This window comes from Aquarana catesbeiana, linkage group LG01, assembly GCF_042186555.1.
Source record: "Aquarana catesbeiana isolate 2022-GZ linkage group LG01, ASM4218655v1, whole genome shotgun sequence".
Classification (NCBI taxonomy): domain Eukaryota; kingdom Metazoa; phylum Chordata; class Amphibia; order Anura; family Ranidae; genus Aquarana; species Aquarana catesbeiana.
In genome coordinates, this window is record NC_133324.1 from 628,230,829 (window position 1) to 628,251,414 (window position 20,586).

The following is a 20,586-nucleotide window of genomic DNA, read 5'->3' on the forward strand; positions in this document are numbered from 1 at the left end:
GCGCTCAGCCGTTTGACCAAATTACATACCCTTTCTTCTAAACTACTAGACCAACGTATCCGCCAGCAGCTCCGCCTCGTCGCTCATAAATACTACAAACACGGTAATAAGTGCAGCAGGATGTTGGCGAGGGCGGGTGTCCACCTCTGTCCATAAGCTAAACTCTCGTCGGGAATCTCTGTACAGCATACCTCCAAAATAGCCAGACTGTTTCATGATTATTATGCAACCCTATATAACTTAGACTGTGCCTCCTCCCCTTTGGAAGTCACTTGTAAGCAGTCTCGCATAGAGACCTATTTTTCCTCCTCTGGCTTCCCTACCTTGTTCCCGGACCAACAGGCTGATTTGGAGGTACCTATTACTCCGACAGAATTACTGGCTACTGTGAAGTCTCTCCCAAATGGGAAAAGCCTGGGGCCACACGGTTTCACAAAGGCATAGTATTTAAAAATTTTCACTTAGCTTCAGGCCCCTATGTGTGCATGGTTTCATTCTCTCGCCACTAACGGGCAACTCCTCCTGGGTGCATCACTGGCTGTCGACTGCGTAGATTGGGACTTCCTTAATGCTGTACTGGTGAGACTGGGGCATGGCCCTCACATGTTGAGCTGGAATTCAGCACTATATACCTCCCCTACTGTGCAGGTTAAGGTAAATGGTTGCCTTTCCTCAGTGTTCTCCATCCGGAATGGCACAAGACAGGAGTGCCCACTCTCTCCTGTTTTGTTTGAATTGGTCCTGGAACTGCTGCATTGGAAAATCCGAGCTAACCCAAGTATTAGAGGAGTCACTGTGGGCTCTATGGAACACCAGCAATCCGCATATGTGGATGATGTCCTTTTTCACGTATTGGACCCTCTTGTCTCGCTGCCTAACCTGATGGAGGCATAATCTGCTTAGAGTAAAGTATCGACTTTTGGATTAATTATGCTAAAACTGAAATTTTGCCGGTCACCATCCCACCAACTCTTACTACTGCTCCATCAAGAAATAGAGGCTTTTCTGACTGGGTATCCCCATTGACCACTCACTCTTTGAAAGTTTGGGATAGACTTAACGCATCCCTAGCTTTGGCACCTCCAACATAGCCACTGGCGCCTGTTGGAGGTCTCCCCTGGTTTCTTCCTGGAGAGCAACAGTCCTTTTTTGGATCCTGGGTGGGTGACAGGGATGTCAGCCTGTTTCGATTTCTGGAGGGCCACAGACTAGCCCCCCACTTGCTACATTTAGAGATCGACACGGTAGTTTCCCCATTGATTTCTGGAGGCATCGTCAGCTTGCTGAGTTTATTGCAATTGCAACATCATGCCTCTCAGATTAGGTCTACATTTACTGAATTTGAAAAGCTGTGGGTTGCTAAAGATCGTCCTCCTAGTATGATTTCAATCCTCTATAAATTGCTTGCTGCAGCTAAGCTGAACGTGAAACCTTTCTTTGTTAGGAAATGGGAATGTGACCTCCAGTGCGAGTTTACTGATGAGCAACTACACCGCCTATACCATCTGACTCAGAGTTCGGTGGACTCTAATGCTGCGTACACATGACCGGGTTTTGCCGTCGGAATAGACTCCGGAGGTTTCTCCGACGGAATTCCATTCAAGCGGTCTTGCCTACACACGGTCAAGCCAAAGTCCGACCATCCAGAACGAGGTGACGTACAGCATGTACGACGGGACTAGAAAAAGGACGTTCAATAGCCAGTAGCCAATAGCTTCCATCTCGTATTTGCTTCAGAGCATGCGTCATTTTTGGTCCGTCGGAACAGCATACAGACGATCAGTTTTCCCGATAGGAAATGGTTCCATCGGAAATATTTAAAACATGTTCCATTTCTAGGTCCGTCAGAATTTTCAAAAAAAAAAAAAAAAGTCTGCTGAGGCATACACACGATCGGAATAGACAATGAAAAGCTGTGTACGCAGCTTAAGACACAGAATAATTACAAGCTATTGTCAAGATGGTATCGAGTGCCAGCGGCCCTGGCTAAAATCTATCCCTCGGCCCCTGATCTGTGCTGGAAGGGTTGTGGCCAGAAAGGAACGTTCCTACATATATGGTGGGACTGTTCACCACTAAAGCCCTTTTGGTCCATAAACATGTATTGGATGGCCTAGGTATCGATCTTCCCGATTCACCAAAACACCAGCTGCTTCATGTACCCCCACCCGTTCCCCCCCATCTCTGTTGCATGCTACAAAGTGCTATCCCTCACCTTCTCAAAGCTACAAAATGCTTCATACCAGTCCACTGGAAGAGCCCGTGTTCCGAGCGAGACTGAATGGGTTGAGAGGGTGCGGGAGATTATGGAGGCGGAGGAATGGTTGGCTACCTGTAAGGGCTTCCGAGCAAAATTTGATTCAACTTTGCGGCCTGGAGTACCTATATTTCTGACTCTGCCACAGTGTCCCCTAACCTAGAGTTGTTGGCCCTTGCAGACCCAGCATTTAAGCGGCTTGTCCAGGCAGGCCAAAATACTGAAGTCAGGGCCCTTGACATAGTTGCACCCAATCGGCAGTGAACCAGCTGTGACCTTCTATGCATCTTTATTGGTGTGGACAAGCAAGCGGTAATTCCTTTCATAGTGTTTTATGGTTTTTAAAAGTCCATATTTCTTTACTCACCCCTCTTTTTTTGTGTTTTGGTGTCTCCTCCTGAACCTCATGCCTAATGTCATATTGCTAAGAGTTTCCAAGTAAGCTTCTCTGCCCTCTCCTTAGGGAGGGGACAGAAGGCCTGTCCATGTAGATTGAATATCTGGGACAGGCAAGAATTTACACATATTATGCTATGATGAATTTGTTTTTCTCAAGGTTATCTTCAAAGCCCTTTGATGGCTTTGAGGCTAGAAATAATTATTATTTCTTTTCGTGTTTGCATGACTCTAAATTGTTAAATATAGATTATATCTATTAGATTGTAAGCTCTTCTGAGCAGGGCCCTCTTAATCCTCTTGTATTTTATTTGTATTATAACTGTATTGTCTCCCTTTTATATTCTAAAGCACTGCGTAAACTGTTGGCGCTATATAAATCCTGTATAATAATAATAAATATTTAAAAAAACAAAAAACAAACAAACAAAACAGCACAATACTACTACGGCATCAAGCTCATGAATCCCATCACAAAAAAAAGGGATATACAAATATATATTCTTAATATCTCCATATTAAAGGGCTAAGATGGTGTGAATGGCAGTATGTATTACTATAAAGATAGGTTGCATTTAGAAATTTTACTATAGTGGCTTTGCAATTGGGTTGATTTACTAGGGGCTCTTGCACACAGGTCTGTTAAGCCCATTCATATTTCATCCACCCAGGCAGCGCAGGTGCAGTACATATCTTGTGCCATCATGCACATAAGCATAGGATATGGGCGTATGCAAACATTTTTTTTTTCAGTTTTTTTGCAAACTCCCATGCTCTGTACTTACATTTACAATAGCACTGCCATATACAAGAGTACAGTGGCACACAGCCATTCACTTCAGGCAACCAATTATGTGCTAGCAAACATCCAGTTTTTTTTTTTTTTTTTAAGTACCTCTGTAAACTAACACGGGCTCACCTTTTTTACTGACATTTCATTACACAAAAGTCTCTACCCCTTTAGTAAATCAACCCCAATATCTCTAATCTGATCAGTGCAATCTACAATACAAACACCAAAGCTGATTGGGAAAAAGTGTCAAATGTGGTGCCTAGTTCCCTGAACTCAACTTTCCTCACAGACCTGTGACTGGTCTACTGAAAGGAAAGAGTTCAGTATTAAGAAAGAAGAGATCACTCCTGGGTACTGACACCAATCAGGCAGCAGCCAAATCCTTCCAATTAGACACTTAGTTATGGGCACATATATTTTCTAAATTGGGGTTTCCAAACAAAAGGGATAGTTTATGGTCCTTCAGGCTTTAGGGGGGCCAGTGGGAGTAGACAATGCCCCATAGTTGGCGCCAGTGCGAGGAATGGGGCCCCATCGCCGGCGCCAGTGCGAGGAATGGAGCCCCATCGCCAGGGCCAGTGCGAGGAATGGGGCCCCCCATCGTCGGCGTCAATGCGAGGAATGGGGCCCCCATCGCCGGCGTCAATGCGAGGAATGGGGCCCCCATCGCCGGCGTCAATGCGAGGAATGGGGCCCCCATCGCCGGCGCCAGTGCGAGGAATGGGGCCCCAACAGATCCAGACAGAGGCAAGCAACGGGCCTCATCCAACCCTTGGGGTGCACTTACGACACCACTGTTGTATATGATGCATATTTCACTGCTATAGAAGATTATAACATTTTATAATTGCTTTGCCCTCAAGGTGAAGAAAAAAAAATATATAAATTTCTTAACAAGGTAGGCAACTAAAATCTATTTGTTTTATTAAGCAAATATTCTGGCTTTAGTTACTAGGACTCACCGGTGGTAATCTCAAGCTCTCTTTATCGTGATCATTCCCTTTGCTGCAAGACAAAAAGATACTTGTAACTGGATGCATTTAAATGTTTAAATTGTATACATTTCCATATTTGAAAGCACACTAAACTCCTGCATGCAGTGTGAAAGGGGCCAATCTCTAGAAAAAAAAAGTGCACTTATATTACCTGGGCTCTGACAAAACTTCCATTCCAGTAAATTCCTGTCGGTCTACAACTTTAGAGGTGACAAAGCTTTCTGTGCTCTGAAAAAAATAAAAAACCCACAGTGATTAAATAGAGGTAGGTACAATAAGCCCATTTTAGAATTTAAATATGTTTGGGGCAAGTAAAAATGCAGCAGCCAATTTTACAGCAAAAAAAAAATTACAAAATTATGAAAAGAACAGTTCTGCAAAATTTAAAGACAACTGGAGGTTAAAAGTCAAGTCCCTGCCTCCATTGCAGTTAATTTCGGCCTAAATTTAAGCATGGTCAACATAGGTGCTTCAGAATGAGAATGGAATAAAGTGACGGAGACCTCTTCCTACTGTCCACCAATATAAGGAGCCTTCTACCCACTGACCACCATGCTACCTGTAATTATTAGTAGGGGTTTCCCTGAGAGCTAAAAGCTGTTTTAATATGTCCTTCATGTTAAGTTCATTGAGAAGGTTGGCTTACATAGTGAAAAGATAAAGATTAAATCTTCATACACCTACATCTCCTCTCACGTTATTGCGCTGACTAAACCACTGTTTTGTCATTATTATCTCCTGATGGTAACAGCTGTATCTAGTTTTTCTTTGCAGAGTAATGTTAACAGGTCATGTACAGTGACTCTGGAAACAGTGCTTCACACTTTCACAAAGATAATCAGGAGAAGAATAAATTGGCAGCACGATTTGAATGTATCCCATGACTTGGCCAAGTTGTAGTGTGTAGAATGATTCTCCAGTGCATCATATCAGCACCATGTAGCTGCGCTCTACCGTCATATTAGATAGCATACTTCACATATCTGAAAATCAAGTGTTGCTATAGAATAGTCTTGTAATTAACTTACTCTCTGCCCTCACATGCATATATTTGAATCAGTACATTTTAAGGTGATTTTAGAACAATGAAGAATTTAAAACAATTGGAAAACTCTAAAGTATTATTCTAGAACACTTGAACAAAAATACTTGATGTGCTCATTAAACCCTTTATTCAGTCATCTAAGCCAGAGACTGATTAATTCAAAGAGGGAAACATACATAGAATGTATATATGCAAATGTTCTCTTTATTTCATTATCTTTATGTGAGATTTGTATACTATATAAAAGTATTCATCATCACGCTATCTGTATTGTCATGTACATCATTCCAGATATGCACCTAATGTGACCACATAATTTTCTTTTTTGATATATGCAAAAATACTGTATCGGAGTGCAAAACAGGTAAAGAAATGTACCAATTATTCCTTAGGATACTCCGAAAACTGCTATGATGGACAGACCTCACCGAACTTTGACAGTAGTAGGCTGCTAAATTGTAAAATATAGCTAATGGGGTGAATGGATGCCCAGTAGGAGGTTGCCACAGCTAGGATTTTTTCTCAGTGAGTTTCTTGGAAGCAGGGCTAAAAACAAACTGTATACAGCTGGTTGCTAATGAGCGGGCCGGGAAGCCGGCCACAGCATCCTTAACAACTGATGAGTCATCAGCTGTCAGCGAATGTAAAAAAAATTAATAAATGTTGCTGGGAAACACAAAAAAACAAAAAAAAAAAAAAAAAAAAAAAAAAAAGTGTAGGGTCTACCCCCCAAACTTATACCAGAGCATGCAGCCCCAGCAGGTAAGGAAAGGGTTTTTTTTCCAGCAATTGTTTTTTACATTTAGCTGTCAGCGGGATACCCCACTGACAGCTGACACAGCGGTTGTTAAGGAAGTGGTGGCCGGCTTCCCAGCCCACACATTATCAACCAGCTATACACACAGTGTGTTTAAAGAGAGAGGGAAAAAAAATGCAAAACTCATCAAAAACGCAACACTTGTATTTTCGCTGCGACTCCATTGAAGTCTATTACAAGCAAAATCCAATCTGCTGTGGGAAAAAAAAAAGTCCCTGACCCTTTTCAAAATAACAGCACTGCAAAACGCACAGATGTGAACTATATCCATAGGAAACCATGTTAATTGGACTGTAGTGCGTTTCTGCAAAACACACCAAAAAATGCATCGTTTGAACGTAGGGTTAAACCGGGAAGCTGACACACACACACACTTTCTGGCCCACTGAAGTCTATAGAAGCGCATGAAAAATGCATATATAGTGCATTTTCATACATTTTTCATTACATTTTCAACTTCTTGTAGGTGAGCACATTGCAGCTTGTCATCCTATGGTTACAAGCATCTGCCCTGGATACTTTTTATGTGCTCAGCCACAACCTGCAATGTGCTCAGCCATGCCAGGAACAAAAAAAAAACAAGAAAAAAAAAAACAAAAAAAAAAAACCCACAGGAAGCACATTCCCCCGTGATGTCACTACAAGAAAATCATCCTCATTGGCTGGAACCAAAATTGCACAAAGCATGCAAACGCGCTTAAAACAAACATTTAAGAAAATACACAAGGAAAAAAAATGCATGACAGATGCGAACAGGTCCTAAAACAAAATCCTTGTATTATATATTTGTAGTGATCTCTGTATCCAGCTACTAATTAAAATGACAAATATGAGGGTATACATTATTTTAGCAATTAGGGTTATTATGTTTTTACTACTAAAACTAAAATTCCAGACAAAAATACTTATGTACGCAACACAGACCTACCTGCAGGTTACAGCCAAGCTTGCCTAGGAGATTGCAGGAAAAGTCCAGCTCCTATTAAAAAGCATCAACCCTTTGCTGGCTCGGTTTTATTACCAGATCAAAAAGATACTGGATATGATCCAATTCACTGGATAGAAAGATTTCACTCACCAGTGTACTTTCCTGATTATCATTGAGTTCAGAAAGCTTGCTGCTGGATTTCTGTCTTTTTGGTTTGCTTCTCTCTTCAATGTAACCAGAGCAATTATCCTGAAGTTTCTCTACTTCCTGCAACAGTCCACAGTCTTCAAGGCCACCACACCCAGAAGGGATATTCTCCTTGTTAATCATCTCCCTAAAAACACAAGAAATCTTTAACGTGCGTTTTTACAAAATAATGCAGACAATCGCTAGCAAAGTACAGCTTGATTGTATGACATAAAAATCAATAAGTCATCGTTTGACATTTTAAAAAGGTGTTTACGGTAAAATAAAAACCATTGTTTTCACAACTGAAACACTAGTACTGGTAGAAAAGCCAAAAGCAATATAGGTAAAGTGTTAGCGAAAACAAAACTTTGTTTTTGTTGGATAGAATAGGAAATGGTTACTTTTTTTTGGTGGTCTGTGTCCCATTAGGGAGGACTTCTTTTCCTGTCCTGGAGAGGCAGCAGGAAATAATAAAAGATGCATCCAAAAGGAAAGGACAGTTGTCACAACAGGTTTCTCCATTAGGAGATTTCTTTTTACTTCCTGTGGCAACTCAAACTTATGAATTTCCTATCTTTTTCCATACTGGAGTTCAATAAGGAAGCAATATGAAACAGATATTCCTCCTTTAATTATCATACTTGTTTTGCACCTTCCGGTTAAATTAACCACTTGAGTTCCGGAAGGTTTTACCCCTTTCGTGACCGGGCCATTCTTTGCTATTTAGCACTGTGCTACTTTAACTGGTAATTGATGCAGAGCGATTTGAGCCATCAAAAATTAATGGTCTCAAATCACAGCACACACAGAACAACATGTGATTTGCACAGTAATGTGGTGCCATTCAGATGCGGTTTCCAGTATGAACCCAGGCTAAATGATCAAAAAAACAAAATAATATCAAAGTCAACTGCATATTTATTTACCCACTTTGCTGAAACCCAAAGCCAAGCTTTGGTATAACAACCTGCCTTAAAAATTTACATATGCGCAACTAAAGTATCACATGATCTCACTCAAATATATTTATGAAACTAAGAAAAGCATGACTTGTTTGAAGTGTAAGTTCACTTTTTCAGAAAACATGAAAATTGAACCAATGCCCTCCACACTACAACCGCCCCTTCCCGGAACTTTTTCCTGTGGGTGATGAGTTGGTGCCCACCCAGCTGATGTAGTGGTCCGAGGATTTTAAATCCTTGCTCATCTCCCCCTTCTTTTTTGCAGGGCTTCCAGGACAGATCAGAGCGATTCTGATTGTTCAGTGCCAGCACAGAGTATCGCTCTGATCCGCCCCAGGAGCCCTGCAGAAAGAACGGGGAGCAGAGCAGGGATTTTATATTCCCAGACTGCTGCACAGGCCGCATGGGCACTGACAGCTCATCACCCATGGAGGGAATTACAGCCAGTACCAAAGGTGTAAGGTGTTAGTTCACAGTTTTAATTTTTCTGAAAACATTGGCTAACCCTTTAACTAGGTTTTTAGGCACAATAAAAACATTTAACATTTTAAAGTGTTCAGTATGTTGTGTAAATCAAGCTGTAAAAAGCCTAATTAAGTCTGGGTTGCCACACTATAGAAGTCTGGCACAAGTAAGGCTTAAAAGAGTTAAAAAGGCACTGTCACTTTTTGTTTACGCTGACTGTCAAAGCCACTGTCACTGTTCAGATGCAACGCAACATCACAACATACAAGTGAATACTTAGCACAAGCATCTATATATACAGAGTTCTATAGCATCATATATCCATACAGAACTGGAACTAGATTTGCTTATCTAAGAAGCTTCTGGTTCAGAATCAATTTATGCCAGGAAAAAAATTTCTATAAAAAGGTTATGTTTAGTTATTTTTACAGAAGAAAAATTGGATAAATAGGTCAATGACAAAAAAAAATTAAAAAATAAAAAAAAAAAAGAACGAAGAAAAACAAACATGTTCTCTGACAAAGGTCATTTTAAACAACGCTGCTAATTCTGTAGACAAAAATAATTACTCTTCAACAGCCCAAGCTTTATAAAACTGACTTTTGCAAAATTCAATTCAGAAGAAAACAAACTGCAATATGCGTGATGACATTGTAAAAAAATAAATAAAAAAAGAAGAAATTATTCCCTGTCCAAAATTAAGTGGGGCCTCTCCGGAGATCCAAACGTACCTTCCCTAGCCTTTATATGGTGACAGATCCCTCTGGGTTCATCTTGTGTACTGACATTTAATCCACCACTAGGCACACAAAACACAGTGCCATATACATGCCAATAATTAAGTGATCACTTTGCTTGCCCTTAATCTCTTTATAACAGAAGCTGCTACTTGAAAGCTTGATCACCATACCTACACACTGTACTGCAGCAATGCCCCTTCAACATACCCATACACTGTACTGCAGCAATGCCCCTTTAACACTAATGCCCGTACACACGGTCGGATTTTCCGATGGAAAATGTGTGATAGGACCTTGTTGTCGGAAATTCCGACCGTGTGTGGGCTCCATCACACATTTTCCATCGGATTTTCCGACACACAAAGTTTGAGAGCAGGCTATATAATTTTCCGACAACAAAATCCGTTGTCGGAATTTCCGATCGTGTGTACACAAATCCGATGCACAAAGTGCCACGCATGTTCAGAATAAATAAAGAGATGAAAGCTAATGGCTACTGCCCCGTTTATAGTCCCGACGTACGTGTTTTACATCACCGCGTTCAGAACGATCGGATTTTCCAACAACTTTGTGTGACCGTGTGTATGCAAGACAAGTTTGAGCCAACATCCGTCGGAAAAAATCCATGGATTTTGTTGTCGGAATGTCCGATCAATGTCCGACCGTGTACGGGGCATAAGGTCTCATGCACACAGGACGTTCTGCCATCTCTCCTAGACGCCTTTCCTCCCAGCAGCAGTATTTTGGCAGAGAAAATGCTCAAGGCTTGTAATGCGGTTAGGCATTAATTCATTTTACTGGCCAGAATAATAATTTATTCTGGCCATTAAAACAGATTAATGCTTAAGCACTAAATGTGCTTGGTGTTAGCGCAGGTCAAGTGTCATCTCTGACAAAATGCGGCTGCTCCTGGTTGCGCTGGTAGTAAGGGTTTTTTTTTTTTTCTGCCTCTAAGTGCCCATGCCTGTAACCTCCTCCAAACGCCTGTGTGCACATGGACACATAGGCTAACATGCAGGGGTGTTTAGAAGACAGAACAAGAAAAAAAAGATCCCCTAACTGCCTCATTAAAAAAAAAAAAAAAATCCAGTATCCACTAGGCCCAATTTAAAAAATTTTGCCACTTGAGGAAAAATGTAGTTCACATTTTGATACATACTACTAATATTAAAATTGCAATTCCTGACAACCCAGGAAACTTGTTTTCAAGGTAAGAATGGGGTTTCATCGTTACAACCCACCAGGGGCGTTGTTAGGTTTACAAAAGATATGGGGCTAGAGCCCATAGCAGCAAAGTAAAGAGAGTCATACCCTTGGGCAGGCATACACATGTATATAATGTGTGTGTGCGTGTAACATTATATGTTATCATTACATCAGGGTCCCCAGAAACCCCCCCCCCTTACATCAGGGTCACCAGAGAGCTTGTCATGTTACCTGACACAAGATGCAGATTGTTAACTACAGAGAGGCTGGGTCTACAGAGAGGGGGAGAGGCTGGGTCTACAGAGAGGGGGAGAGGCTGGGTCTACAGAGAGGGGGAGAGGCTGGGTCTACAGAGAGGGGGAGAGGCTGGGTCTACAGAGAGGGGGAGAGGCTGGGTCTACAGAGAGGGGGAGAGGCTGGGTCTACAGAGAGGGGGAGAGGCTGGGTCTACAGAGAGGGGGAGAGGCTGGGTCTACAGAGAGGGGGAGAGGCTGGGTCTACAGAGAAGGGGAGAGGCTGGGTCTACAGAGAAGGGGAGAGGCTGGGTCTACAGAGAGGGGGAGAGGCTGGGTCTACAGAGAGGGGGAGAGGCTGGGTCTACAGAGAGGGGGAGAGGCTGGGTCTACAGAGAAGGGGAGAGGCTGGGTCTACAGAGAAGGGGAGAGGCTGGGTCTACAGAGAAGGGGAGAGGCTGGGTCTACAGAGAAGGGGAGAGGCTGGGTCTACAGAGAGGGGGAGAGGCTGGGTCTACAGAGAGGGGGAGAGGCTGGGTCTACAGAGAAGGGGAGAGGCTGGGTCTACAGAGAAGGGGAGAGGCTGGGTCTACAGAGAGGGGGAGAGGCTGGGTCTACAGAGAGGGGGAGAGGCTGGGTCTACAGAGAGGGGGAGAGGCTGGGTCTACAGAGAGGGGGAGAGGCTGGGTCTACAGAGAGGGGGAGAGGCTGGGTCTACAGAGAGGGGGAGAGGCTGGGTCTACAGAGAAGGGGAGAGGCTGGGTCTACAGAGAAGGGGAGAGGCTGGGTCTACAGAGAGGGGGAGAGGCTGGGTCTACAGAGAGGGGGAGAGGCTGGGTCTACAGAGAAGGGGAGAGGCTGGGTCTACAGAGAAGGGGAGAGGCTGGGTCTACAGAGAAGGGGAGAGGCTGGGTCTACAGAGAAGGGGAGAGGCTGGGTCTACAGAGAAGGGGAGAGGCTGGGTCTACAGAGAAGGGGAGAGGCTGGGTCTACAGAGAAGGGGAGAGGCTGGGTCTACAGAGAAGGGGAGAGGCTGGGTCTACAGAGAAGGGGAGAGGCTGGGTCTACAGAGAAGGGGTGAGGCTGGGTCTACAGAGAAGGGGAGAGGCTGGGTCTACAGAGAAGGGGAGAGGCTGGGTCTACAGAGAAGGGGAGAGGCTGGGTCTACAGAGAAGGGGAGAGGCTGGGTCTACAGAGAAGGGGAGAGGCTGGGTATACAGAGAAGGGGAGAGGCTGGGTATACAGAGAGGAGTTTCCCCCCTCCCCCTCGGTCTGCACTCACCTGCTCAGGAGCTGTGTGTGAGAAAGTTCCTCTCGACTATGATATGGGCGGAGCAAGGAGGAGACTTTCTCACACTGATCTCCTTCCTCTGGCTGTCAATGAACCACCAAGTGCAAAGTACTCAGTGAGAGCGTCACAGCTGTGCGGGAAGCGCTGTGTCAGACAGCCCGGGACACTCCCACTGTAGGGCCGGCCCTGGACTCGGGGCTATGGGCCCCAAAATCAGGGCTCTAGCTTCAATAGCCACCCCTTAACGACACCACTGCAACCCACACAATCTGCTATTATACACTCTGTAATACAATAAGCATTATTTTTTTTTTAACCGCTTGCCGCCCACCAGCTGTCATATGACGGCCACCAGGGGTGTCAGTCGGGACTCTATGTGCATGCCCGGCGGCCGCGATGTCCGCCGGGCACCCGCGATTGCCCGGTAACACAGCAGGATTGTGGATCTGTGTGTGTAAACACACAGATCCACGGTTCTGTCAGAGGAGACCGATGGTGTGTTCCCAGTACAGAGGAGCACTGATCAGTCTCCTCCCCTTGTGAGCCCCCTCCCCCTATCGTTAGAAACACTCCCTAGGAAACAATTAACCCCTCGATCACCCCCTAGTGTTAACCCCTTCCCTGCCAGTCACATTTATACAGTAATCAGTGCATTTTTATAGCAGGGATCGCTGTATAAATGTGAATGGTCCCAAAAATGTGTCAAAAGTGTCCGATATGTCCGCCGCAATATCGCAGTCATGATAAAAAACGCCGCCATTACTAGTAAAAAAAAATAAATAAATAAATAAATAATAATAAATGCTATAAATCTATCCCCTATTTTGTAGGCACAAACCAATTAATATACGCTTATTGCGATTTTTTTTACCAAAAATTTGTTAAAAAAAAAAAAAAATTGAATATTATAGCAAAAAGTAAAAAATATTGTGTTTTTTTTCAAACTTGTCACTCTTCTTTTGTTTATAGCGCAAAAAAAAAAAAAAAAAAATCACAGAGGTGATCAAATACCACCAAAATAAAGCTCTATTTGTGGGGGAAAAAAATAACAATTTGGGTACAGTGTTGCATGACCACGCAATTGTCATTCAAAGTGCGACAGCGCTGAAAGCTGAAAAATGGCTTGGGCAGGAAGGGGGTGAAAGTGCCCTGTATTGAGATGGTTAAGGGAACAAACTAACAACACCTGGCATGAGATGACTGTTAGTATAAAATTACAGCACACATAATGAAAATCAGCCATTAGTTCTCTGTTCAATCGCATTTAGCAGCCTGAGATACACATTGGACTGATTGAATGCTCAATAATTATGTTATTGCAAACAATGTGCAATGAGGTTTCTAGCACACAGAGAAAGCTTTTGTAGATACAGTATTCATTAAGAAGAGAAATAAACTGCACTGTCTGACAGGTCCACTTCAAGACTACTGTGTACTTAGTCCCAATATTTTCTAGTATTTTCTTACATGTCTCTGGGCTTTTTCCGACTCTCATCTTGCTCTTTCAGATGTCTTCGCCTCTGCCTTGCAGACAGGCTTGTGGATGGAGACGATGTGCCAGACTCGGATTCCTCTGAACTTTGACTTCCAGGACCAAGAACATCAAAAAGATGTTGCTCCACAGCAGTCCTGATTGTCCTCTCCAAAAGTCTGTGAAGAGCAGAAAAGCTGTTGCAGATGATGCATGCACACTGAACATATCTATTACGAAGCATCTCAATTCTTCTAAGTTGTCCTTTTTAGTATTATGCAGACACGTCAGTGAATCAGTAGTTCACACACAGATAACCCATGAACCTTCAGCATACGTTACCCATTTCATTAAAAACACAGGTGTAACAAGGTGAAGGAAGAAAGCAGCCCATGTGTATTTAGCCACAATTCAGAAATTGGGGATGCTCACATTTTATTATTTACGCTACTTTAAAAAGTACAGGATTGAGGATCTGCCCGCTTACAGAGTAAAAGAAAAAAAAAATACCTCCACAGATCACAAAAATGGTCTAATTTCAAAAGCCAGAGCGTATATGCACCATAAAAATATTCAACTGGTGCTATTTTTTTTTAAGGATTATTTCAACTGTTGTCATTTGATACGGTTTTCTAGATCCTTAACAGGGTCCCTTAAGTGAACATGTTGCCACTTCCTAGATTTGACTGGTTGACTTCCAACATTAGGGCTCCATTCACACTTATGCAACTTGTCATGCAACTTTGGAAATCAAAGTCCCATGACAAAATCACAGCCCATTCTTTTCAATGGTACCTATTCAAATTGGTGCAACTTAAAATGGTTGTAAATCTGCAGTGCATGCAACATAAAAAAGGCACCATATTAACGTGTCCACATTGCAAATCTCTGTACTTTTATCTTAGAATTTTTATCCCCTGTGCCTGTCTGAGCCCTCAGAATATCGCTGATCAGTGGGCACGTCTGCATACCGGAGCTCAGGAGCTGGAGTCATGACTTCATTGGACTCCCCTGCCATCTCTTCTACACTGGCACGACTGCTGATCTCAGGGCTGACAGCTGTCCACGCCCCCTCACAAGTACCCGACCAATCGGAACTTGTGGAAGGCAGCACCTGACTTCAGCATGGGCAAAAATGCTAAGGCACGGAGAAGACAATCGTGGGTGAGCCGGAGGAGGTAGGGGGAGCGATTCATTAGGGCAGGGATATGCAATTAGCGGACCTCCAGCTGTTGCAAAACTACAAGTCCCATCATGCCTCTGCCTCTAGGTGTCATGCTTGTGGCTGTCAGAGTCTTGCTATGCCTCATGGGACTTGTAGTTCTGGAACAGCTGGAGGTCCGCTAAATGCACATCCCTGCATTAGGGAATGCTGGACACAAAGCCCCCTTCTCTAATGCATGAGAGAAATACATATTCTGTCAGTCACAGGAGCTGGAAAGGGACGCTTTTTAACCCTGCAAGAAAAACGAGAAAATTTAACATTGCTGGATTCTTTACTGGACCTTTCTTTGCAAGACTGGGGACAGATGGCTTCTGATGCTTAATTGTACCAGGTAAACGGCTTAGCATATTATTTATTTTTCAGGTTTACAACCACTTTAAAGAGGCAGAGAATTTGAAAAAAGTAACTGAACTACTGTGGTGTGACTTTTGATGAGACTTTGGTCCAGAGAATGTAAAGTCGGATCAAAGTCGCACTGGAAATCATACAATTTTGGAGACGCACTAATGTGAAAGGAGCCTTAAAAACGGAGTTCCAGGCAAAAATTGAACTCCTTTGAAAACATTAGCATGCGTTTTTGGATATTTTTTTTTTTCATACGTTTTTCTTTTATTTTCTTCCTGGCTCCTGTCCCAAAGCATGTCATGTCACTTCTGCGGTTTTATCCAGACCCTCCCTCCTTCCCCCTGTCGCCTTCTGGGACCTGTGTGTTCCAGAAGACGATGTGACCATTCAGAAAGGTAGGAGCCTGCAAGGCTTCACTTCCTGTTTCCCTTAGTAAGAATGCCGACACCTGCACCCGGAAACGGACGGACGTGTTGGCTTCGGGTGCAGACATTGCAGGCTCCCTGGACAGGCAGGTGTCCTTCTAGTAAAAGTCAGCAGCTACAGTATTTGTAGCTGCTGACTTTTAATTTATTTTTCACACAGGCTGGGACTCAGCTTTAAGCCCAATTCCAGCCAGAACATTTGGAAAGGTGGAGGAGGTTTAGAACCTCAAGCCAGGTGACCACAGTGGAAGGGTAATGTCCCCAATGTAGGCTTGGACAGCTTAAAAAAAAACAAAAACAAACACAAACCGGACACATCTCCATGACTCATTAAATTTCTTGCTAAAGGGAATCATCCCAAAACAGAACTATATATAAAACTGAAATCAATATACAAGGCTAAAATTTAAACCAATATAATATTAGTTCTACTTTAAAAAAATTATATATATTATATATATATATATATATATATATATATATATATATATATATATATATATATATATATATATATATATATATATATATATATTTTTTTTTTTTTTAATATTTCTTTAATGAAGAATTGTGGCCTCCTATGCATAAAATATGTTGAGGCACTTAGATTTTTTTTTCCTAGTTCCCCTGCAAAGTCTTATATATACCAGTAGATCCTGCAAGTAAAGTAATGCAGCGTCCTGAGATATTGTGGCAATGTTACTGCACTGCTTCTGAATTCGTAGCACTTAGCAGTTGTCACTTTAGGCTGTGCCAGTTTGCACTGCAGTGGGATGGAAAAATGTTGCAGGGGGGGTGGTTATCAGCATTCTCACTACTGGTTAACAAACCTGTAGCTGGTCAATCAGCACCTGGCCACACCTAGTCATGTCAACGGCTTTCTGGATTTCCAGCCTGGCCTCTGCTGCTGAAACCCTCCCACTGTAGTCTGCAGTGTCTGGGAGGGGCAGCGTGTGAAACAAACTAAATTTGGCTGTTTTTTTTTTGTATATGTTTTAGGTTTAAGCCTAGTACACACAATGAGAATATTGGACAAATATGATCGCCCATTTTTTTTCTATGCTAATCTCATATAGAAGAAAACCAATAGTTTAATAAAGTTAGGCAGAATACAACTTGGGAAGTGATGCAAGGTATTGTATGGTAATAAATACTTTCGTTTCCCAGCATGTGTGGCCTTGGTCACTCAATTTTTTTTTATGGAAGAATACTGTACCGATTACACGAAAATCGCTCATTCTGTTATTGCATGAGAAAAATTTCCATGCTCGTCTCTTTGGATATTTTAGCATGAACTGTTCTGAACGGCTCTCGAAAGCCGTGTACTAACAAATAGATCAGATGATCGCTCCAAATGCGTTTCTTTCGTCCGATATTCTTATTGTGTGTTTGGGCATTAGAGTAGAAGTGGGATTGAAATTGGGGTTGGGGTTGCCCCACCTCCTAGGGACAACAGTAGTTGCTCACAGATTTCTGTTAAGTGGGGATGGCCACACATCAAAATTCAGCCAGTCCCCGCTGAACCAAACAAATTTTGACCAATGTATGGCCAGCTTTGGACTAACACTATCAGGTCTAGTCAATTTCAAAACGCAAAGAGCAAAGAGCAGCAATGTTGTGCAAAGTAAAGCATTACATGGTAATCAATCAGAAATCATGCTTTCACATTTGACAACAGGAAACAGAAATCTTAGTTTGCTATGGGAGATTGCATATAATCATTGCTTTTTGCATCACTTCACTAACATGACAATGTAAGCTTTTAAAATGTAGCCGTTTAATATGAAATTAGTTTCTTCCAAGAAGAAACTAATCAAAAGTAAACCATTTGCTTTAGCGCTAAGCATGATCAGAGTTTAATGCTGCATTTACACTTCAGCGTTTTGAAACGCAGGCAGATTTGCCACGATTCTGCCCACGATTTGAAAGCGCTGATGTGTGAATGACAAAATCGCGGGACTCGCATTTGAGATTCTATTCGTTTGAAGGAAACCTAAAATGGCAGTGCGGGTCTGCTGCGATAAATCACGCTGCAATCACGGGAAGCATGTCACCCATAAGTAGCTCCTGAACTTTTTTCGGCGACATGCTTCCTGCGATGCAGGCTGCACGATTGCAGCACGATACCCGTACTGTGATTTTAGGTGTCAAACGAATGGCATCTCAAATGCGAGTACTGCGATTTGTCAATCGCACCTCTGCGCTTTCAAATCACGAGCAGAGTCGCGGCAAATCTGCCCGCGATTCAAACCGCTAAAGTGTAATTTTAGGTGATAAATAGGTTTTTAACTGCAGATCATTCAGTACTCTCCAGTTCTGTAGTAAACAAGACGTAAATCTCAAATCCTGCTAATCACTACCCTACCTCCTATCTAAAAGGCACACACTAACACACAAAAAGCTTAGTCACTTACTCTCTACCAGCAGGGACGGAGCTGACCTGGGCCACGCTGCAAAAAGAAGAGAACAGTAGCATTAAGTGGCATACTTTTCTCAAACTAAACACTACACAGCACAAGAAAAAAAATAAAAATAAAATGACAGCCTTATAGGAAGCTCTACTCCCCTCTGAGAAGGTTTGCATCATCTCCAAAAGTGGATTAAACAGTGATCCTCTGTCAAGATCTAATCTCCTACATACACACATAATGCAAACTGCTTTTACATTGATGTACCCAATGATAGGATAATTAGACTCCCCTTCACAAAGTATAACCTTACAAAAATAAAGATCACCCCCCCCCCCCAGTAGTGTGGGGAAAAGTAAAAACCTCTAAAACATCACCGGGAAAAGAAAAAGAGCACAAAAATTAAAAAATTAAAAAAAAAAAAAAATATCTAAAATCGAATGTGTTTCTGTGGCACCAACCGAAGGTGTGTTTTTTTTTGTTTTTTTGTTTTTTGTGGAGCTTATCGTTATTTCCAGCTGTTTCACCAGGATAGGAGAAATATTTTCAAGAGAGTACAGACAGCAATAAGAAGAAAAAAAAAAAAAAAAAGGGGGGGGGGGGGGGTGTCGAGGGTTAGACCACTTTTACACTGAGGCGCTCAAAAAAAACTGCCCATAAAAACGACGGGCGTTTTTGTGGTGCTTTTAAAGGCATTAGCGGTACGTTTTTTTTTACAGTCACGTCACGCAAAAGAACCATTTTGAAGCACTTTTCTTGCACTTCGCATTCATGTCAATGGACAGGGGTGTTTTTGAGTTGCTTTTTTAAGCACTCCAAACACGCTACAAAGATGCTGCTTGCAGGACTTTCACCGCCCTGCCAGTGCACCGCCCCAGTGTGAAAGGATCCATCGATATTAATAGGAAGCCCTTTTTAGGAGCTTCTCGGGTGTTTAGCGTGAAAGTGTCTCAGTGTGAAAGGGATCTTATTTCCTTAACTCACCTAATGATACATTTCTCCCAGAAAACACTATTAACTTAATGACAGCAATAGAATATTAACCTAATTTAAAAGCAATATGTGATATTTCGGTTATTGCAATTTAACTTGGGCTTGCCAGAATAAACAGCACTTTACTTTATGCATTTGCAAATGGAACATTATCTAAACGTCAAAGGTTTCAATTGTCTTATTCTGGAAGCCTAATTAAAAAAGTCTACAAAAACACACAGGTACACGCTTTTACAAACAGAAGGGATTGTTTTATTAAAAGCATAATCAATGTTCACATTCTGCATGTGTGCCCAAAATGTAAAAACCATTCAAGTAAAGGCTCAGCATAAAAACATCCCTCATCCACAAATGTTCCCGTATCTTTCTATATGTTCCTACACACAAACATAGTTATGATGAAAAATAAGAATCATTCCCCATCCCCAGAGTGCAATGGGTTTCTAAACACAACACAAATTCTCAGAGTGGAGATCTCCAGGGATGGTTTCCTTTGGGACAATTTCCCAAGCTTTTGCCGCCACTGTTCAAATAGTGCAAGAAAGTCCCACAGGAGGCAGAAAGCTCCATACGTGACAAATTAAAATTTTCCTAAGAAAACAGCTACTACATTAATTTTTTCTTGGGGTTTTACACTTACCATTTGAGTTTGCTACAACATATACCAAGGCGAAGACACTCTATAGCGACTACAAGAACACATTCCTTCAACATTTCCTAAAGCTAATGATTAACTATAGAGGTAATAAAAGTAATCTAGTGGCAGTAATGCTAATAAAGAGGTAAAAAAAAAAACACCACTAACCTGTGACTCGTATAAACTATACCTTATGTATTAATTAATGCATAAAATGATAACATTTTCCGGCGACCAATCTTTTTTTTTTTTTTTAGGTCATTGAGACACTTTGCTAACCCCAAAATAATACTCACAGTTTGGGTGTAATATTTCCGTCTCTGTCTGTTTTCGTACTGAAGAATAACTTAAAAAATGTGATGCTGGCTGTTTCCATCTTGCTTGTGGGCATGTGAAGCCCACAAGCATTGATTTCCTGGGTGCGGTGAATGCTGTTCATTCACAGCTTGTTCACGCGCATGGTCATTGTTTCCACACAGAATCTTGGGAAGCCTGACACTAAGCTCCCAGGAGACAGTGCGGCACCCGGAGTAATAGTTTGGGAGAGGAGAGCTGTCTGAGTGCTGCATGTGTGCTGGAGGGATGGTAAACAAGTGAGGGTGAACTTTCCTAACCTTGGGGAACCCACCACAGATCACATCACAAAGCACCTGGAGAAAGGGAGGATATTCCAGACACCCGAACAGCTAGGATGGTGGAAGCGACCGCAGTGGTTACAATTACAGGCGCATTACCCCTGTGGGGGTGAGTGGATCTGGTGAGTGG

At 42.4% G+C, this 20,586-nt stretch overlaps 1 protein-coding gene across 5 annotated transcripts in view; it reads right to left on the reverse strand.

Moving 5' to 3' along the window:
* FAM13A (family with sequence similarity 13 member A) overlaps positions 1-20,586 on the reverse strand; it is a 280,680-nt gene that overhangs the window by 56,490 nt on the left and 203,604 nt on the right. For all 5 annotated transcript variants that reach the window (XM_073600928.1, XM_073600935.1, XM_073600923.1 and 2 more), the window contains 5 exons: positions 18,198-18,233; positions 13,785-13,967; positions 7,382-7,565; positions 4,593-4,669; positions 4,409-4,451 (listed from right to left, as the gene is read on the reverse strand). In XM_073600928.1, coding sequence (XP_073457029.1) covers positions 4,409-4,451; positions 4,593-4,669; positions 7,382-7,565; positions 13,785-13,967; positions 18,198-18,233 — 523 coding nt within the window. The remainder of the gene's footprint in view (positions 1-4,408; positions 4,452-4,592; positions 4,670-7,381; positions 7,566-13,784; positions 13,968-18,197; positions 18,234-20,586) is intronic.